This window comes from Fusarium odoratissimum (genome assembly GCF_000260195.1).
Source record: "Fusarium odoratissimum NRRL 54006 unplaced genomic scaffold supercont1.11, whole genome shotgun sequence".
NCBI lineage: Eukaryota > Fungi > Ascomycota > Sordariomycetes > Hypocreales > Nectriaceae > Fusarium > Fusarium odoratissimum.
This window is the reverse complement of record NW_022158697.1, coordinates 1,192,861-1,211,562: the sequence shown is the minus strand read 5'-3', so window position 1 is coordinate 1,211,562 and position 18,702 is coordinate 1,192,861. Positions and strand designations below refer to the sequence as shown.

Here is an 18,702-nt window from a genome sequence, read left to right as displayed (position 1 = left end):
TGTATGAGCAATACTATTTTCAGTCTCATAACAACTTCAGCAACTGGCCATTCATTGTCTTCACTCATCTCCATCTCTCACAAAGTCACCATGAACCAGCAAAGAACTCGTCCCATTCAAAAGTTTGCTAAAGCAGTCTCACAATGCTCCGTCGAGGTCTGAATTCTCTTGTCATACCTGCATCAAATCACTAAAATCTGGTAGGCTACGGCATATGGCAAGTGTATCGTTGCCGACTATAACGCTGTCCACAAGGATAAGTGTGCCAAAGAGTTTATGAGGCTCAAAGATTGTTATTTAGTATGTCCTCCTATCTATTCGCCTCTTAACGGCGACAAGTCTGACACTGTCACTCAAGGCTGCATCCAAGAAAACATGATGCACTCATGTAGCCACAAACAACACACTTTTAATCGAACTTTTTTTTTTTTTAATAATTTATCTCCTACATAAACTTGAATTTTGTTTCCCGAAGATTCACAGCTTGAGTAATCTCAACAAAAATGTTGCCTGTTGGACCTCTTGCTCCTCCTCTGCAATAAGACCCTCAGTCTGTGGTTCCGCTCCAGTCTCTTCTAGTGGTCGGCGCAAGACCTTCTCAAACACTGGGTTCTGGGACTTGAAGGCACCAGACAAGCCAATATCTTCAGGGTCTGTAATGACACGGTACTCCATCTTAATGTCGTCCGTTGGCACGAGACCTGCCTTCTTTCGAAGTCTCTGTACACGGTTGATGATCTCACGTCCTAGACCCTCAGCTGCCAGCTCAGGGTGAATCTCAGTGTCCAGGATGGTGAGCACATCGCTATCAGTGTTGATCTCCAAGTTCTTGGAAGACTCATCCTCCTTGATACCTCTGCGCACAACGAGATCGCCCTCTTCCAGACGAATACCGTCAACAAAGATTTCCTTGTCACGGACGTATCCCTGGACCTGCTCGCTGGTAAGGAGAGGCAGCCCCTTCTTTACGCGGGCCATATCCTTCTTGAGCTTCTTTCCAAGAACAGGCCAGTCGGCAGTGACGCTGTATTGGACGTTGTACTTGGCTTCGTCGCTCGAGAGCACGAGGTCTCGCACATTCAACTCCTCGCTGATATACTTCTCAAGGGACTTGACATCCTCAAGATATTGAGGATCGGAGTGAATTACCACCAGTGTCTTGAGAGGCTGCTTGAGACCAATGGTACGGCGTTCACGCGATACACGAGCGAGCTCAATGACACGCTGCATGCGACCAACACGTCGCTCCACCTCCTCATCGAACAACTCTTCGCGGACATCGGGAAATGGCAGGAAGTGCACGCTTCGGGGATCTTCGCTTTGGAGCTCCTTGGGAATGTGAGGTAGAAGCTTGAGGTAGATGTTGTCAGTAAGGAAAGGGGTGAAAGGTGCCAGTCCACGGCACAAAGTGAACAACACTTCGAAGAGGGTGTTCAGGGCATGGAGGGTATCGTCGAGACCGTTCTCTCCCTTGAGTCGTTTTCGATTGAATCGAATATACCAGTTCGTTGTGCTGTCAATGAGACCAAGGAGCCTGGGTACGACGGTGTACAAACGGTATGAGGCCATCTCCTTGTTCACGAACTGAAGAAGGCTTTGGCAAACTGCCAGAACCCAGCGGTCCATGACATTGGTGTTGCTTGACTCCAACTTCGGATCCCAAACGAAGTCCACGCCCTCTGCCTTCTTAAGCAGTGCAACTTGACCCTCGAAGAACTTGTAGCTATTCCACAACGGCAAAAGGACCTTCTGAACGACCTCCTTGACGCCAGACTCCTTGAAGCGGAGGGGCTCGGCTCGCACAACAGGAGAGTTGATAAGGTAGAGTCGAAGAGCATCAGAACCGTACTTGGACATGACGATAGAAGGGTCAGGATAGTTTTTGAGACGTTTCGACATCTTCTTGCCATCCTCTGCAAGCACAATACCGTTGACAACACAGTTCTGGAACGGCGACTTGCCAAACAGGTGAGTTCCCAACACTGTCAGTGTGTAGAACCATCCACGGGTTTGATCCAGACCCTCAGCGATGAAATCTCCGGGGAACGACTGGTTGAACTTATCAACATTCTCGAAGGGGTAGTGTTGGCTGGCATAAGGCATGCTTCCAGACTCGAACCAGCAGTCAAACACTTCCTCGATACGCTTCAGTTGACCCTTGCCCATCTTGCTGGGAATAGTGATATGATCAACCTTGTCGCGGTGAAGATCAGACAGATCACCCTCATATCCGCTCAGTTCACGAAGCTCTTGAACACTTCCAATGCACACTCTCTCCTCCAGATCATCGCTGACCCAAAGAGGGATGGGAGTACCCCAGTATCGGTTTCGGCTCACGTTCCAATCACGAGCGTTGGCAATCCAGCTGGCGAATCGCTTCTCCTTGACAAATGATGGAACCCAGTGGGAACCCTCGATGTTCTTGAGCATGTCGGGGACGATGTTGGGAATGCGGATGAACCAAGAGGGAACGGCCCTGTAGATAAGGGGAGTATCCGAGCGAGGGCACATGGGGTACGAGTGCTTAAGCTGAGACTCGTTGGCGATGCGACCGGCGTTCTTGAGGTGCTTGATGATGTGCTTATCAGCCTCCTTCACATGCAGGCCCTTGAAATCGGAGACTCGGTCAGTGAAGTGACCGGTGTCGTTGACGGGGTCAGGAGGTGGTCGCTTCTCGGTAATGATACCTGCGGCTGCAGCAACATTGTAATCGTCCTCACCAAACGCCGGTGCCTGGTGGACGATACCCACACCACTGTCGTCTGTAACGTAAGTTGCGTTCAACACCTTGAAGGCAATGTCCTTGAACTCCTCGTAAAAGTAGTCGAAAGGAGGGGTGTATTTCCATCCTAGCATATCCTTGCCGAGAACTGTTCCGAGCTTCTTGAATTTAGCCTTCTTGGGATCCTTGTATAAGGTACCAAGGAGCTTCTCGAGAAGGATAAAAGTCTTTCCTGTCTTCTCATCCAGAATCTTGACATACTCGAAGTCAGGGTGAGCTGCGAGACCAAGATGCGATGGCAGTGTCCAAGGGGTGGTGGTCCAGGCGAGCAGGTTAACTTCAGGATCGTCGACAAGGGGAAATGTGACGACAACTGCAGGATCAGTGACATCTTGGTAGTTCTGGTTGGCCTCGAAATTGCTCAGGGCGGTGGTGAGAACAGTAGAGTAGGGCATAACTCGGTGTCCTTGGTAGACCTGGTCCTTGTCGAACAGTTGCTTGAAAACCCACCATTCAGACTCCATGAACTTGGGGTCCATTGTCTGAAGGAGCGCGGTTAGCTATCTGGCTAGGGATATAGAGTGTATGTTTCTTTACCTTGTAATCGTTGTCGAAATCAATCCAACGTCCCAAACGCTCAATGGTGTGTCGCCATTCGCCGGCATATCGCATGACAATGGATCGACACTCCTCGTTGTACTTGGCGATACCGAGTTCCATGACGGCAGCCTTTCCAGAAATTCCCAGCTTCTTGTCAATCTCATGCTCAATGGGCAGACCGTGTGTATCCCAGCCAAAGCGTCGCTCGACGTGGTAGCCCTTCATGGACCAGTAACGAGGGATAACATCCTTGATGGTGGAGGCCAAAAGATGGCCGTAGTGAGGCAGACCGGTTGCAAAAGGAGGACCATCATAGAAGGTATATCGAGGGCGTCCTTCGGACAGTTCAACCTGTCGCAGGAAGGCATCGATTTCCCGCCATCTTTGGATGATGGCCTCCTCTTCTTTCGGGAAGTCGATCGACATGATTGTGATGGTTCGCCTGTAAGGGGAGGGGTTAGTGGACAAGTTTTGAACGAGATGGTATGAGGGATCATAGAAGAGGCGTAGTCGTGTTTAAGTAGCTAGGGGAATAGGCAAGAAAGAAATGTTTGACTCACCGGCGATGCCTTGAAAGTGTCACTATCTGCGACAAACCGTTGATGGAGGGGCAAGTTTAAGAAAAAAGGCAGCTCGCTCACCCACTCGCGATGGTGGGTGAGTCAAGCAAGAGCGACGGAACCGGAGGTGGGGTCAAATTTGTGCCCCGCGTCTACCTTAGTTCCATGGAGGGGTTCAAGGGTTACCTATTATAATCACAGCACTTTCTGTCCATGGTTGCTTATAAGCATAAACAATAAATTTTAATAGTTCGAATTAGAATGAATTTATATATAAATTACCTGGAATACTCTAACTATCTTATTTTTAAAGATTTTCCTCAAGCAAAGATGTCTTTCCTGGCAAATCAGCATAACACTAACCCATCAAGAGATGACATAAGACCGACACCGGCAGATAATGGATGGATGGCCTCAAATGGTACCAAGGCCTATGAATCTTGGTAGCTTCTAGACCAATTTACAAAGCATCAGTAAGATTTGATGCATTGCATCCAATTTCTCCCTTCAGCAATGGCACTAATAATAGGCCTCATCATGGATTGAGATTAGCGATTGTGGCCAAGTTTGCAGCGCTCCAGCACTAAAACGACCAGGGCCCGTTGGTGCATGCGTGGTTGCTGCCCGCCAGACAAAGCAAAGCAAAGCAAAGCAAAGCAAAGCAAAGCAAAGCAAAGCAAATAGGATCGAGCTTGATGAAGTGTTTGTTTATATTATTGCTTGGTTTTGCCAACATCAACCCACTCTGGTATGACTTTAGCATTTATGTCGCCAGCTTCTGTATCTCATCCTTCCGCTTCGATTCATCATAATTGAGGTGAATAGCCCCTGTATTTCTCAAGGGAGCTACTCGCCGCTATTCGGTTCTGAAACCAAAACACTATCGATAACAAACCTGACGTCGCAGGACCGTCAGTTGCATACCATACCATTACCAGCAACTCACTTTACACAAACAACACTCTGAACCGTGATAGGTTCTTGTGTCGCTGTGATAACTTTGTATTCTTCTTCAACAATCGCATTATAACCTCGAACCATGTCGTTCCTGTTTGGAAGAGCCCGCACACGCACAGTTGCCGATCTCCCCAAGCAGGCCCGCGAGCATGTCTTGAAGCTCGAGGGGCCACAGGGCCCTTCCAAGGTAGCAATCATATCACCTTACCTCGATTCAAGGCCAAACACTGACTCTAAAAGGCCGAAGAGCTTGCCCGAGTCTTGAGCCAGATGAAGACTATCCTGCAGGGAACTCCCGGTATGCTGCTTCGCCTTGATCCACGAACCCCTGACTGTATGGCTAAGACATCTTGCAAGAGGCCGATACCTCTCCAGAACAGATCTTACAGCTTGTGACTGGTCTCATCGACGAAGATCTCCTCCATCTCCTCGCCGTCAACCTCTTCCGTCTTCCATTCGAGTCGCGTAAAGATACCCAAGTCATATTCTCCTACGTCTTCCGCTTCCGCCCCGCCACCGCCGCCCCCAAAAGCGACCCTCTCGCACTATCATACGTTGTCTGCAATCGACCCCAGGTCCTAGTTGAGCTATGTCGAGGATATGATCACAAGGAGAGCGCTACGCCAGCAGGTTCAGTTCTACGAGAGCTACTCAAGAACGAGGCCGCCGCCGCAATCATTCTATACGACGACGGAGATGAGCCAGGTTCGAGTTCCAAGGGTCTAAATGCCATTGACCGTGACCGACCCCAAAGTGGGAGAGGCGTGTTCTGGAGATTCTTCGATTGGGTTGATAAGAGCTCCTTCGAGGTGGCAGCAGATGCTTTCACCACTTTTCGAGTGAGATTGGGTTACGGTACCTGAATTACTTCCTGTTGCTGATCTTACTGTAGGAACTCCTGACACGCCACAAGGATCTTGTACCAAGATACTTGAACGCAAACTTTGAACTCTTCTTCGACAAGTACAACAACATCTTGGTGCAATCCAACAGTTACGTGACCAAGCGTCAGTCCATAAAGCTTCTCGGTGAGATCTTGCTTGATCGCTCCAACTATAACGTCATGACTGCCTATGTTGATCGCGGGGAGCATCTCAAGATATGCATGAACCTGCTACGCGATGATAGGAAAATGGTTCAGTACGAGGGCTTCCACGTATTCAAGGTCTTTGTTGCAAACCCGCACAAATCAATTGCCGTCCAGAAGATTCTCCTCATGAATCGCGATAAGCTTCTCACTTTCCTCTCCCACTTCCTTGAGGATCGGACAGATGACGAACAGTTCATCGATGAGAGAGAATTTTTGATCAAGCAAATCCGCGGCATGCCCTCAGTTCCCGTTGCTCCTCAGCGGTAAACGTATACATGCCGCATTGCCTACTTACTCTGGACAAATATGTTCTCACTATACCATTTTGCACTCATGCGGCGTTTTCACTGCTTTTCTTCCACCCGACAGCGATTCATGAGGCCAAGGAGCATAGTTCTCTATTCATCACGATGGCATAGCATGATATGCAGTTTTGTCTTATTTTATCCCTACAGTACTTGTGTTGAATGCCCCTGGCGGTAGCATTGATTGCAACCAGGCTATGCATGTCGTTTCGCCGATCTTGGTTCATGATATTATTATACAAAAAGACGCTCCCAACGCCCCCTCGTTCCCCGTATGTGGCCAATTAAACATGACACAAACTCTATAACTCCAATTGGTTTGTCAACAAGTGCCGTCCTGGCGTGTTGACAGTTTTCAGATGGATGCTCATCGTTGCTGCTTTGAGAGCAAGACGTTGACGCTCTCTCGCGCATTTTGGGTAGTCCAGACGCTATCTTTTCCACCACGGCGCCACTCGTCACCCGATGCATGCTCTCCACCTCCTCTGGGCGCTTCTCCCATAATGACCTCGAGGTCTCTCTTCTGAGAACTCAGCCAGTTCTTGATGAAGTTGGTAGGATCCTTGCCAAGAGACTGGAAGAAGGAATGCTTGGCCTTCGACACGGCGATCGCCTGAACCACCTTGGCGAGCTGGTCGTCAAGCCCTGTCACGTCCTTGAGCATTGCAATGTACTGAGGGTTGTTGAGCATAGGCAAGAGTGTATCACGTAGAGGATCGTCCACAGGAACCTGGATGTCATAGATCGTAGGCTGGGGATCCTTGTGAAACTCCTGGTCAACTCGGATAGTGTATGGCAAGCAAATTGGCTCGAGAGGTCGCAGGTGTTGCTGAACATAGTCGTTGAGCAAAGGGATGTGTCCGATGTCGCCTTGCCTTATAACCTGTGGGAATCGTCAGAGCTATGTCAATATCAACATAGGTATACACATAGACCAACCTTCTTGAGAGGCTCATTGCACCGGAAATTGCGCTTCTCCTCATCTTCCTGTAGTCCAAGTAACTTGATGTACTCCCAGAGAGCCATGACCGCCTCTTGATGGGTAGCATCTTTCATATCGACCACATCGGCAAGCTCAGGGGTCAGTTGGTATCTCTCGGGTGTCTCCTGGCGGAACAGGTTGATGGTGATGTTTTGGTTTTCGTCTCCATTTCTCTTGAAGGTAAGTTCATCGAAATCAGCGGCTGATGGAAGGTTGGCAGCGGGTTGGTTTCGAGCCGGGGCATCTGGCTTCTTCCATTCCACTGTCTGTTCGGCGCCTGTTCGGAATCGAGATCGGTCGAAATCGACTGTCAAAGACTTGAAGAAGTGCGAGAATCGGGGTTTCTCTTGTGCTTTGGACTTCTGTGCTGACTCGCCTGACTCCTTCCCTTCTTCTGTGGTTGGCTCCTGTTTCTTGGGCTGCTCGGTCTCCTCGTCTTCATCGTCGAGTAGACGACCTTCAATCTTGACTCGGTACGACGCCTCCATGCTAGGGGTAAAGTCAAACGAATCAGAGTTAAGTCCATTGCTCTGCCAGATTTGATCCTCGACCGTGTTGCTGATCCAAACTCGCAATGTTTTGTATCTCTGAATCATGGGTTAGTCGGTTCCTCCCAATAAATGCATTGTTGTCGAACACACCTTGGATCCACGGCTGGTGTAGTCGACAATGTCCAGGCGCTTTCGTGTGATAGTAGCATCAAGTCGACGCTCGACATCTCGCAGTTCTTTGTACCGTTGAACACCGTCTGGATCAATAATGCTGTCCTCAACTCCATCGGGAATGTTCTTATCTGTAGGCTTTCGACTACGTCGCTTAGCTAGCTCACTGGCGTGAGCCTGAACCTGTTGTTGCTGAGCAATCTGTGCCTGGGTGAGGGGAACCGAAGGGTGAGGCCCTGAGGACATCATGGGTCCTGAGAAAGCGTCCATTTTAGTAGATGATTGATGAACGAGGTCGGGTTGCGCAAATGATGGGGGATGGGGGATGGGGAATGGGTTTTAAACATACCAATTCCACCACGTCGCTGGTTTGTCGCATGAGGCGAGCGCTGCGGAACCTGCTGCGCATAAGCGCGATATTGAGGCTGCATTTTACCGAGAAAAACAAAGTCTTGTGTTGGGGTTCGGTAGGCGTCGGCTGGTGGGATTACAGGTTGATCGTGTCGCGTCGCATCGCATTGCTGCGTCGCGAGAAAACGGTAACGGCCAGTACCTTAGCTAACTCTATTACTCATCCAGTCACGTGACCGTGTTCACCTTCAACGATTCCATGAAATGCAAGTCATTCATCCTTTTTGTCTGTACCTAGGTAATTGAATATGGTTTATATCTAAGAAATGCTGATGTCTCTGAATAGCACTGGACATGATCCAGTTCCACAGCTCTAGAAAGGGCGATCTGGGCTTGATCGAAAACCGAATGCCATCCCTGATTTGATGGATCGGTTCTTCATACATCAGTAAAGCCTCAGAACGAATGCCCAACTCTCATCGCCCTACTATAGTTCCTATCTATAGCCCCTACATTGCTGACTAGCCTTGCCCTTTGAACAGGATCTCAAGAAATACAGGGTGGCATTCATGACTGTCAAAATCGGCTGGAGTTGATCCAGTGCCACAGCTCTGAACCCCTCCTTGCTCATACCAAACACACCACCACTTCTCCTATCCCGAGCATACTTGAAGATACTGCACCTGCAGTCTTGACCTCAGCCTCCAGCACTTTGGGGCTGTTTTCCCCAAAACTCAACACGAGAACATATAGAATACTAGTAAACAGTTTTCCGACAATGGCGTAAACCTATCTGGTGGTCCGGATTGAGCTTCTTCAAATTGAGAAACCTTGGGTTTGGGAGCCCATCAAATAATCACCATTTGGCGGCTCTGCCCATCCTTCTTCCACAACGCTGAAAACAAAATGCACCCCAAAATAATGCATTGCCAGTCCGCTCAGATGAATAAAACTCCGCAATTAAGACGCCGCGCTCTCGATGCCATGAACGTACTGAATGTGATCGATGAGAGGCAAAAATGACAAATGTCGTCGACTGTAAGAATCTGAAACTCGTCGAGATCCGAGTTTGTTCGCACCATTTCTTCGTTCAGGACCCTTAGAATGCAGATCCTAGCCCGTTCCTCGATTGTCTCTTACTGAAGCGGTTGCGTTTTGGCGCGGGATCTTCATTATTCCCCTGATTCTTACTCAGGTGGTTTCGTCCTTGTCGGTCACTGAGCCCGAAACCATCTGAATAGTTTCCTGGACCCCCCAAAGTACTTGATGGGCTTGAAACTTGAGACGACATGTCGGCAAATCCACTATCACCACCATAAGAGGTGGTCATGTTCTGAGATAGTGCCATGTCCCTTGCCCTCTCGAGACATTCAACCCAGTCAGCGGCAGCAGAGCCACCTTCTTGGGGTGTGGATGAGGACTTTGCCTCTTCAAATGTGTAGTGGTGGCCGCCCTGCAGGTAGATGTCAGTGTGCTGACTAAAAGACACAAACCCAATCGAGATTCACTTACTGTATTGACACACCACACCGTTTGGCCCTTTGCGTCCACTTGGGTCTTCCAGGTGCAATCTGAGCCGAGCAGAGATAACTCCTGCTTCGCTCTTTTCTCCTCTCCACCAGCCGGAGCAAGGACAATTCGGCCGCTAGATGTAATCATTACCAGGCGCTGACGCTTCTTAGTAGTGCTGCCGATAAAGAAACGAGACAACTTCTTATGTCCTTCTCCTGGTTCCTTTCCGTGGGGGCTTGAAGGCAAAGGCGTCGAGACCACCATGAGATCGCCCAACTTGAGAATGCGCTCGTTATTCTTAGTCAAAACGGGTGACCATTCAATGTCAAGCTGTGTCGGGGGAGGAAGTTCTGTTATTATCCTCGATGGTCGATTATTCCCATTGGAGGGAGTGGCTTGGGACTGCTGTGGAGGCCTGGTGTTAGAAGAGGTGGAAAAGCCGTTGAGCTGAATAACTTGAGGTTCCTGGGGGGGTGGTATATATGGGCGGAGACGGGGTGCCTTGGTCCTCCAGAGTCCTTTTCCGAATGGATGTCCATCGAAGAATTCGTGGTTTTTGATGTGCTCGACAGTGAGTCGTCTGGCTGGTTCGAGTACCAAGCAGCGCTCCACGAGGTCTCTGGCTGCTGGTGGAAAGCCAGGGGGGAATTCGTATTCGAGATTTACAATCTTCTGAAATGTGAGATACTCACTGCCTCCCTTGAAAGGAGGTCGGCCAGCCAAAAGCTGGTATACAATGCAGCCGAAAGCCCACAAGTCGCTAGCCTTACAGGCGTTCTTGTGTGTGAGAAGCTCAGGGCTCACATATTCAGCGGTACCGACAAATGATGCTGCACGACTGTCATCGTCCTTTCCAGGATCTGGTGCACCGCTGGCTGATGCGGCTGAAGGGTCTTCGCGTGGATCTTTGAGCAGTTTAGCAGTTCCAAAGTCCGTAATTTTGACGTGCATCTGGTCATCCAACAAGACGTTTTCGGGCTTCAGATCTCGGTGGATGACACCCCGAGAATGCATGTAGTCAATGGCGTCGAGAATTTGTGCACCATAGAACCTGGTGCATTCAACATCGAAGGTGCCTGTCTTCTTCAAGACACCCAAGAGCTCTCCACCATTGCACAAATCGAGGACGTAGTAGAGCGATGTCTCGTCTTGAAATGTATAGTATAACCGGACAATTCCAGGGTGTTCAGTAAGTCGGTTTAGTGTGTTCTTCTCGATGTTGACATATTTGATCTTCTTCTCCTTGATGATATGTCTCTTTTCGAGTACCTTCACGGCGTATTCTTTGAGAGTTTGGCGATCTGTCGCCATGTAGACTGTACTATAGGAGCCCTCGCCAAGAACTCGCCCGAAGGAAAAGTCGCGGACGCCCTTTTTGACCTGGCGGACAACGGTACGTCCATTTGCATCAACCTCTCTGCGGACCCCAACGGCCGCTCCACGCTCCTGCCAGTCCTCTCTGCTGGTTGGGACCGGCGCGTCACCTGCGTAAGGCTGGTTCTGCTGTGGCCCGCCAGGACCAGGTGCATAGCCAACCCCCATACCTCTTGAGCTCCTTCGAGGTGGCAATGGGCTGCCACCAGACATTAAACCTGATACTGGTCGGCTTGAGTTGTTGAAGCGATGAGGGTCTCGTCGGCTGGACTCTCTCACGGGATACGAGGGGTTCGAGCCAGGCTCTGACACATTGGACATGCCGTAAACGGAGGACCTCGACGGCTCGGTTTGAGGAGATGGCTGTGGATGATTTGCGGAGGGGCTTGGATCGGAAGTAGGGTCAGAAGGTTGAGCGGATGGAGTAAGACGAGGATCGTTAAGTGAGGTTTCGACACCGGCATCTATAGGGTCGAGGCGGATTGCATCATAGGATGAGGGCGTGGTGGATGTGGTTGTCGGTTGAGGCGTAGAGGGGAGGGCGGATGTTGAAGTTGAAGCGGAGATGGAGGTATTCTGAGCAGTCGAGTCGGGCCCGGGAGGAGAAGTCGAAGATGAGTTAATAGCCTCAGCAGCATCGTCAGGATTGGCGATGCGCAGTCCGCCCAAAGCCTGAGAAAGGCTCAGGTCTCCATTCATGGTGGGCGATGGAGGAGCCTGGGGCAGATGCTCAGGGGAAGTGGGCAGGCTCAAGCTCGACTCGCACTGGGAGGAGAAACGCGAGTCGTGAGCAAGGGACGGTCGGCCACTGGCGGCGGCTTGGACCGTGGAGCATCACCGATGGATGTTGAGCAGAGCTGTCCAGAAGAGGAATCGACGGGTAAGGTAGATGGGAGAATGCGAGCGAGGTCAGTTTGTGAGGTTAGCAATAATAAATTAAATCCCGGATTGTTGCGTTGCGTTGCGTTGCGTTGCGTTAGGTTGCGCTGGCGGTGGTTGCAGTGGTAGTGCTGTAACGAAACTGATAAAGTATAGACCCGTCCGTCAGCCAACAGCACCTAGCAAAACAGAGGTACGAGGCCCCAGTCTAGATTACGAGAGTCCAGAGAAGCGAAAGACGCCTTAGGCCGCCGCCAACCTTGTCTTTAAACCTGGGTATAACACCTTAGGTAGGGGTTTTCTTTGCTGGGATGATGCACAAGTAAAAGGAGAGACTGCGAGCCCCCAGTGTTTTTTTGCAAGGTGCCTTACCTCGTCCTGTCTGATATTTTGGTGAGAGGAGCACCAGCCACCAATATCTGTCCTGAGCCAATCTCCAATGTACTAACGAAATGTACTATAGAGTGTGAGGTGCAGCTGGCAACCTCGAATATTGATCCACGAGCACGGTCTGCGAGATCTCCTGGCCACTGTTGCAAAATGGTTGGTCCGTAATCTGGGCAAAATGCTTTTATGCCAAGGATAACGACTTGAATATATCACGGGCCTGGTTCAGTTTAAATACCTGAAGAGGTGGTTTGGGTGCAGAAGCCGCACTTGTCCCTGTCTATCATAGCGCTAAAAATACCTACCTATTCAACATGATGAACTAGCCTGCAAATTGCTAATGAAGGCATTTCATCTAACCCAGACATGGAGACGACGATATCCAGGATCTAGGGCTCGGTGCTGTTCAACAATCGTGATGCCCAAAAATAGAATTGATGTAGTAGGTACGTGCGGATGCCATTCTGTCCGTGCTCTTAGGACTCAGCCAGTTTCAAGACCATTTAGTTAAGGAAATCAAGACTTTTGAGGTCGTGAAGCGGCGGTGCAATAATACTGCACAGGACATTTACTATCACAATTTATATAACCATAAACGCATTCATGTTGTGTTTACCATTTCCGTACGGTGATTATTAGGTATCTCCTCTCGAGCTGAGAAGCACTATTGATTCCACGTGTTCATTAGATGCACAATCATGACAACGTCATTGCTGAATTACAGGATTCACTGCAAATGCGGATATCATATCGTACGAAACATGGGGGTCTTTTTTGCATGCATATCGATATCATTGCCATCACTTGGTTCTTCCAGCGCGGCGCAGCACCTCGTACCAGCCAGAAACCACCTAAATTCCAAGATATATCTGGAAATCGAGTATCTCGTGATGGACAGCCGCGTAATAGAGACGCCATGTCGAACTGTCTATATTGCTAGATAATGGGATCTGTTACTGACCACATACTATCAAGGAAGTTATCCACCTTATCACAGTATCTCTTGCTGGGGCTGTGCAATATTGTGTACTGTCGTAACTCTGGTGTCGTCAGCTTCTCATCGAATCATGAAAGCACCAAAAAAACAAGGCATAAAGGGAATGAGAATATATGAAGCCACAACCAATGATAAGAACCAGAGAACACCATTGAACCTTGCCGCATGAGCACACATCAATAAACCACCTCATTGCATGATGAATCAACATGATACCTGTTATGTAGGCCTTACCCTAGAGCTCAGAAGTTATAGGGAAGTTCCTGCTCTTGTTCTATAATACTGTCTATGGGAAGCTGCGTTCTGAAAGAAGTTAAGAATAAATATATACACAAGCTATTAGATGTTATCTATTCATGTTTCTGCAATTATGCATATGACACTTCCATGTTAAAGCTTAGAGTGAAATTGCCCTCTCACTCTGCAAGATGCTCCGACTTCAACCTACGACGATCAAGATAGCCACGCGCGATATTAGCGACGCCGAGCGTCGAAGCCGTTACAGAAAGCACCTACTCAGTCGTCAGAAGGCCAATAAAAGACACGATGATCTCACCCAGCTTGATCAAGGAACCGTGCTTGAAGATGCCCTCAAAACCAGGATCGTAGCACCAACCACTGACTCTAGCATTGGGCAAGACACGCCAGGTTCAGATGGCAGAAATGAGTCAGACGGTGAAGAGGAGTTAGGATCATCAGTTCCTCCGCTAGACTACGGTAGCATCAGTTCCGAGGAGACCACCTACGTGGACGTTGTTCACGGCACCAACCGCCTGCATCGACAACCAGACCAGCATCGACTTCCTTTCCGCCCGCGACAAAGCTTGGGTATGTCAACAGACCAGCAATGACGAGATACGATCGGAACTGAGGCAAATACTAACAAGTTTGAAGATGATCATGAAGATGCGGATACTGCGCCCGTCCACACACAACCCCACGATAATGTTAGGGATGGTTCCGTGACGGATGAGGATGAACGCGATACGATGGAGCAACCTTTGGCAGCAACTGTGAGGGACACTTCCCCAATCGAATATCCTGTCCCTATCATTATTATCGGATATGTTTTTATGAAAGCCCTTTGAATTGCATTGATTGTGGCGAAATGAAAGATAAGTACGCATAGGCTAACGGGCAGTTAGCTGGACGGATCAACGTATGAATCGGAAGAAGTCAACGACGACCTCTTGCAGACCTCGGGAGAACTTATAGACCCCCCCGAAAATGCTGGTGAGCTTTCAATCTCACCGGCTGACGAAGGGTTGGAGCCTACGACACTCCGAAGACATTTTCCTGTGTACAGCGATCGCCTACCCGTTGAAGAACAACCTCAAACTCCAAGACAACTTCCAGAAGCTCGCCATCAAAGCAGGGTTGATGGAGTTTATACGGCGCCAGTTCGAGGACGACGAGTGAGAGTCGAAATTGACGATGCACCAGTGACAGTAAGGAGAAGGCGTGCTGGAGGCAATACTAGCCCAGTAGGGTTGAGAACACCAGGGTTTCAGGGTTTGTACGGAGGCAGTGAGAACGCCGACGATGTGTGATGTGATTTGCCGACAGACATCCGTGGTGATGTCAGGTGGTCCATAATCGTCGGCAAATGCAAGGAGTACGAGGATCAGTCTTGCTAATACAAGATAAACGGAGCATAATATTACGGTGACTGTTGGTTTTGCTGATCAAGCAGGGCGTTGACTGAAGTTATTAGACACCTTACCTTACCTTACGTTAGTTTGTTATTGAATCAGGATAATGAACTGTTCAGTTCGTTTCCAAGACGATGTCAACTAAAGGAGCATTCCTCCCTTGAGTCTTGCTTCTCCATAAGTGATGGAAGATCGGTGATAGTTCCTTTGTGATCCGTTTGGGACAACGGGGTGCGGACATGGATCCGTCCTTACAAACTCGGGCAGGTTCGAATTTTCAGTTGGTCCGGCTCCGGGGGGCTCCAGATCCAGCCATTCGCGGCAACGAAAATTCCAGTCAAGCAGAGTTTTGTCAGACTGGACGTGCCTGGCTTGGCTGTAGCCACCTCAGGCACCAGGAGAGGCAGAAAGGCACTGGACATCGGGAGTTCTATTTGATCCACTCATTTCACTTTCTTCCTTCGCAAAGGTACGTACTTGGAAACGGGCTCGGAACTACAAACTTCCAATTCCAATGTACCATTGGAAGAGAAGATCAGGGCAGAAACAAAAACTGACTCGGGCTGGGCGGAAGCCCGGGTGGATCTCTTTGGCGTCCCATCGGAAAAAGATTGGTCAATGTCTAGCTGCGGATCAGAAGCAAAAAACTTGGCTGAAATGGGGCTCGGCTCTGAGTTCTGATTGCTGAGTGAGTGCTCAGGGTGGCACGGGGCAACTAGAGCCAAGTCAAAACGTTGTCCATCCAACCAGGCAAAGGCTCAAGACATGCTAAAGACCCGCCCAGACGCCATGCCCCTTACGGCCACGAGACCCCTAACAATTACGCAATCCAGAAGGGGTCAAGCGCGAATTAGAGCTGACCATTAGATAGTACGTACCTGACGCTGCGAGGTGCCTTAGCTTCGAGCTAGACCACTTTTAGGGCCGGGAGGTTTGCGATAAGCTGATGGCGTGCATACCGTATGCGTACTGTCTTGCACGGACCCCAGCTGCAGCTTGCCGAATCCGATACAAGCTGCTGATGCTTTAGCCGGGCTGTTTTGGGTGTACGGGTATCTTCTCAGAGTACCTATACGCGGCGTTCGCCGTTCGCGAGACCAACGCACAGTGTCAACTCCAGTAGCTGTTAGAGATCGGAGTGAGGCTGCATGGGTTGGGTGGGTGCGTTAAAGAGCAAGAGAGCACCTCAACCTGGGGTAAAGAGCCACTCACACTTCACGCCCCTTCTTCGTCTCTCTACTCTCACAGGTTCTTTCCATTTTAGCAGTCCTCCCCTCGCATTCTTTTACAGCTTTTAATCCTCCTTCTTCCTCCCATCGATTTCCTCCTCCTCTTTCTCTCTTCACATATTCCATCCATCACAGGACATACCAACTCAAAAGTCATTCCCATCACGACTTGTCTTAAACCACATCCACTTACTACCTATTATCCACCCTCATCCTCACCTTCGCGTACCTTGCCCTCGTGCCTCGTCCTGGCCGAACCCATCGCGTTCTTCTACTACTTCTCTCTATCTCATCGTCACTCATCAGGCTCCATCTCGCCGACGTCCTCCTCAACTCTCCTCTTGAGCGAACTCATCATCACCGCGTGTCCTGGAGACTATACGCTATAGATGGTTTGTGACAACACTGACTACTAACCTTGCAAACACTCCCAGTTTCCCATCACAGATCAGAACAGGACAGAACAGAATACGCTTTTCAAAATGTCGTACTTCAGCTCTCAGTTCTCTTCCTCTCCCGTCCTCACCATGTCTCCCCAACATGCCCACCAGTCTATGGGTATGGCAAGCTTCGGACACCACACACCACCCCGATTTGCACCTATGCCAAGCCAGTTTGCTGCTCAGCCTGTTCGACCTTCTGCAGCTGGTAGAAAGCGTTCCCGGGACGAGGCCTCTGAAAACCTTGAGCCTGACATGAAGTCCCTGCCCGTTGAAGAGCCCGAAGAGGAATGGATCTACGGTCCCGGCATGACCCTCATCAAGAAGAGCACTCGCTACGTCACAGACGCCAGCAGTCAATCCGGCACCTGGGTTGAGGAGAAGAAGGCTGCTGAAGAGGCCGCCATCAAGGAGGCGCGCTCTCTGATCAGAAACCCCAAGCTGCAGCGCGTATCGCCCACTCTATCAAGCGCACCTGCAGCCAGCACTTCTCCCCTCCAGTCTGAAGTCAAGCCTGCTACTGAGGGTCCCATTGTCGATAACTTCACTCTGCACCTCGGCATTGGCTGGCGAAGAATCAGCGAAGAAGAGCACATCCAAGCCGCTGCTCGTGGTTGGGCTCGCTATATCGAAAATCACTTCCCTGTTTCCAATGCTCGAATCCTTCTTGAGAGCAACGGTCTCCAGTCGTATCTGGTGGAGACCAACGAGGGCTTCTTCCTATTTGCCGAGAACCTCCGACAAGGCCAGCTTGTCAGCCAGACTGCTGAGGGCGCACTCCGAAATCTTCAATGCTCTCCTCCTATCTTTGACGGAATGGAGGTTCTTTCAGCAGCCGAATCACCGCGACCAACCAACGCCGTCCCTGATATGGACATGAGAATGGACTAGGGAAACCTCGTCCGGGAACGTTTCGAATTTTTTCTTGATGCATCTTGTACTTGCTATTTACGGAGTTACGTGTTTGCCATGCTTATGGACTGGGAACGGGAATGGGAAAGGAGCCTTGGGATGGACGGGAAAGAAAGGCTACCGAGAGCGAATGCCATAGACCGGATAGTCATGGCTTGATATCATTTGATTGCAATTTACATTATTGAACAACAACTGCTCTTGAATGTGCCTCTGATGTGAATTGTGTTATTGTGTCGAGCATTTCCGTGACTTTGTGCAAATTGTGCAGTTGTGTTTGTGGCATAGACGGAGAAAAACTCCCGCTAATAGATGCGCGTTTGTTCAGGGCGTGATTTTCGCGAGCAAGCCAATACGACGCGACACCCTTGGCTTGGCTGGGCTCGGGCTCGGGCTATCATAAGGAACCCTACCTTGCACTTACATTACACACGCAGCAAGCAAGCATCATGGGCGTTAGGATTGGAAAAGGCCGGTTTGAAGCCAAGAGTCCAATTAAAGAAAGTTCAAATTTTGATTTCCTCGTATAGCACGATACATGGCATTGTGCCTGAGATGCAGGACATGCTGGAAGCACCGCTAATGCAGCACAACACAAACAGACTCATCCAACAAATGATAGCCAATGCAGTCCATGAAATGGCTTGAATAGTCTCTTCATGGGCTGCAACAGAGCCAACCTCTTGTCTTGGATCTGCAACTCTTCTCATGCGGCTCAGCTAATTCATTGGTTATTCAGACATGAAAAGCAGCAATGTTGCTCAATAATTATGTGGCGTATCGTATGCATTGGCTTTCATGGTATCCGTAGATAGGTAGACTATCCAGCTGTATGTACCACCTTTCGATCAATGAAACAACTGAAATAGACTGAAGCAAATGGTCAATCTTCTCTTAGAATGCTCGAACGCAAGCATGACCCCATTTAAAGATTGGCTTTCTACCGATGTAGTAGTGAACCTACGCTATGGTGTAAATATATAGATGGCTCTTAATAAACTTCCCTGCACGGTATCTTTTTACTTTTCGTGAAATCAACCATTTGAATTGCCTATCGGCCTTTTGAGGACTGAGTTGAGAGCTTGTTCAGA

General features: G+C 49.5%; 6 protein-coding genes across 8 annotated transcripts; 3 read left to right on the top strand and 3 right to left on the bottom strand.

The window, feature by feature from the left end:
- Positions 1-383: 383 nt before the first annotated feature.
- On the bottom strand, positions 384-3,982 carry FOIG_07888 (isoleucyl-tRNA synthetase, cytoplasmic). The gene is made up of 3 exons (XM_031207606.1): positions 3,883-3,982; positions 3,320-3,764; positions 384-3,264 (listed from the first exon to the last, which is right to left on the bottom strand). Exons 2-3 carry the CDS (start codon positions 3,746-3,748, stop codon positions 478-480), a joined length of 3,216 nt encoding a protein of 1,071 aa, XP_031063139.1. The 5' UTR covers positions 3,749-3,764; positions 3,883-3,982; the 3' UTR covers positions 384-477.
- Positions 3,983-4,552: 570 nt separating this feature from the next.
- Positions 4,553-7,215, top strand: FOIG_07887 (calcium binding protein 39). Of its 2 annotated transcripts, XM_031207604.1 has the most exons (4): positions 4,553-5,026; positions 5,080-5,137; positions 5,197-5,678; positions 5,732-7,215. In XM_031207604.1, exons 1-4 carry the CDS (start codon positions 4,922-4,924, stop codon positions 6,194-6,196), a joined length of 1,110 nt encoding a protein of 369 aa, XP_031063137.1. In that variant the 5' UTR covers positions 4,553-4,921; the 3' UTR covers positions 6,197-7,215. The 2 variants fall into 2 exon arrangements, with proteins under 2 accessions (XP_031063137.1, XP_031063138.1); XM_031207605.1 differs by having other exon boundaries at positions 4,553-5,137.
- Positions 5,360-8,397, bottom strand: FOIG_07886 (26S proteasome regulatory subunit N6). Of its 2 annotated transcripts, XM_031207602.1 has the most exons (4): positions 8,228-8,397; positions 7,858-8,132; positions 7,174-7,803; positions 5,360-7,117 (listed from the first exon to the last, which is right to left on the bottom strand). In XM_031207602.1, the coding sequence occupies exons 1-4, from the start codon at positions 8,307-8,309 to the stop codon at positions 6,602-6,604; spliced, it is 1,503 nt and encodes a 500-aa protein (XP_031063135.1). In that variant the 5' UTR covers positions 8,310-8,397; the 3' UTR covers positions 5,360-6,601. The 2 variants fall into 2 exon arrangements, with proteins under 2 accessions (XP_031063135.1, XP_031063136.1); XM_031207603.1 differs by lacking the exon at positions 8,228-8,397 and having other exon boundaries at positions 7,858-8,201.
- Positions 8,398-8,476: 79 nt separating this feature from the next.
- Positions 8,477-12,564, bottom strand: FOIG_07885 (AGC/PDK1 protein kinase). Its single transcript, XM_031207601.1, has 2 exons — positions 9,742-12,564; positions 8,477-9,682 (listed from the first exon to the last, which is right to left on the bottom strand). Exons 1-2 carry the CDS (start codon positions 11,812-11,814, stop codon positions 9,329-9,331), a joined length of 2,427 nt encoding a protein of 808 aa, XP_031063134.1. The 5' UTR covers positions 11,815-12,564; the 3' UTR covers positions 8,477-9,328.
- A 1,131-nt stretch (positions 12,565-13,695) lies between these two features.
- FOIG_07884 (uncharacterized protein) lies at positions 13,696-15,194 on the top strand. The gene is made up of 3 exons (XM_031207600.1): positions 13,696-14,206; positions 14,273-14,391; positions 14,524-15,194. Exons 1-3 carry the CDS (start codon positions 13,807-13,809, stop codon positions 14,926-14,928), a joined length of 924 nt encoding a protein of 307 aa, XP_031063133.1. The 5' UTR covers positions 13,696-13,806; the 3' UTR covers positions 14,929-15,194.
- Positions 15,195-16,214: 1,020 nt separating this feature from the next.
- Positions 16,215-17,999, top strand: FOIG_07883 (uncharacterized protein). Its single transcript, XM_031207599.1, has one exon. The coding sequence runs from the start codon at positions 16,742-16,744 to the stop codon at positions 17,588-17,590; it is 849 nt and encodes a 282-aa protein (XP_031063132.1). The 5' UTR covers positions 16,215-16,741; the 3' UTR covers positions 17,591-17,999.
- The last annotated feature ends 703 nt before the right edge of the window (positions 18,000-18,702 follow it).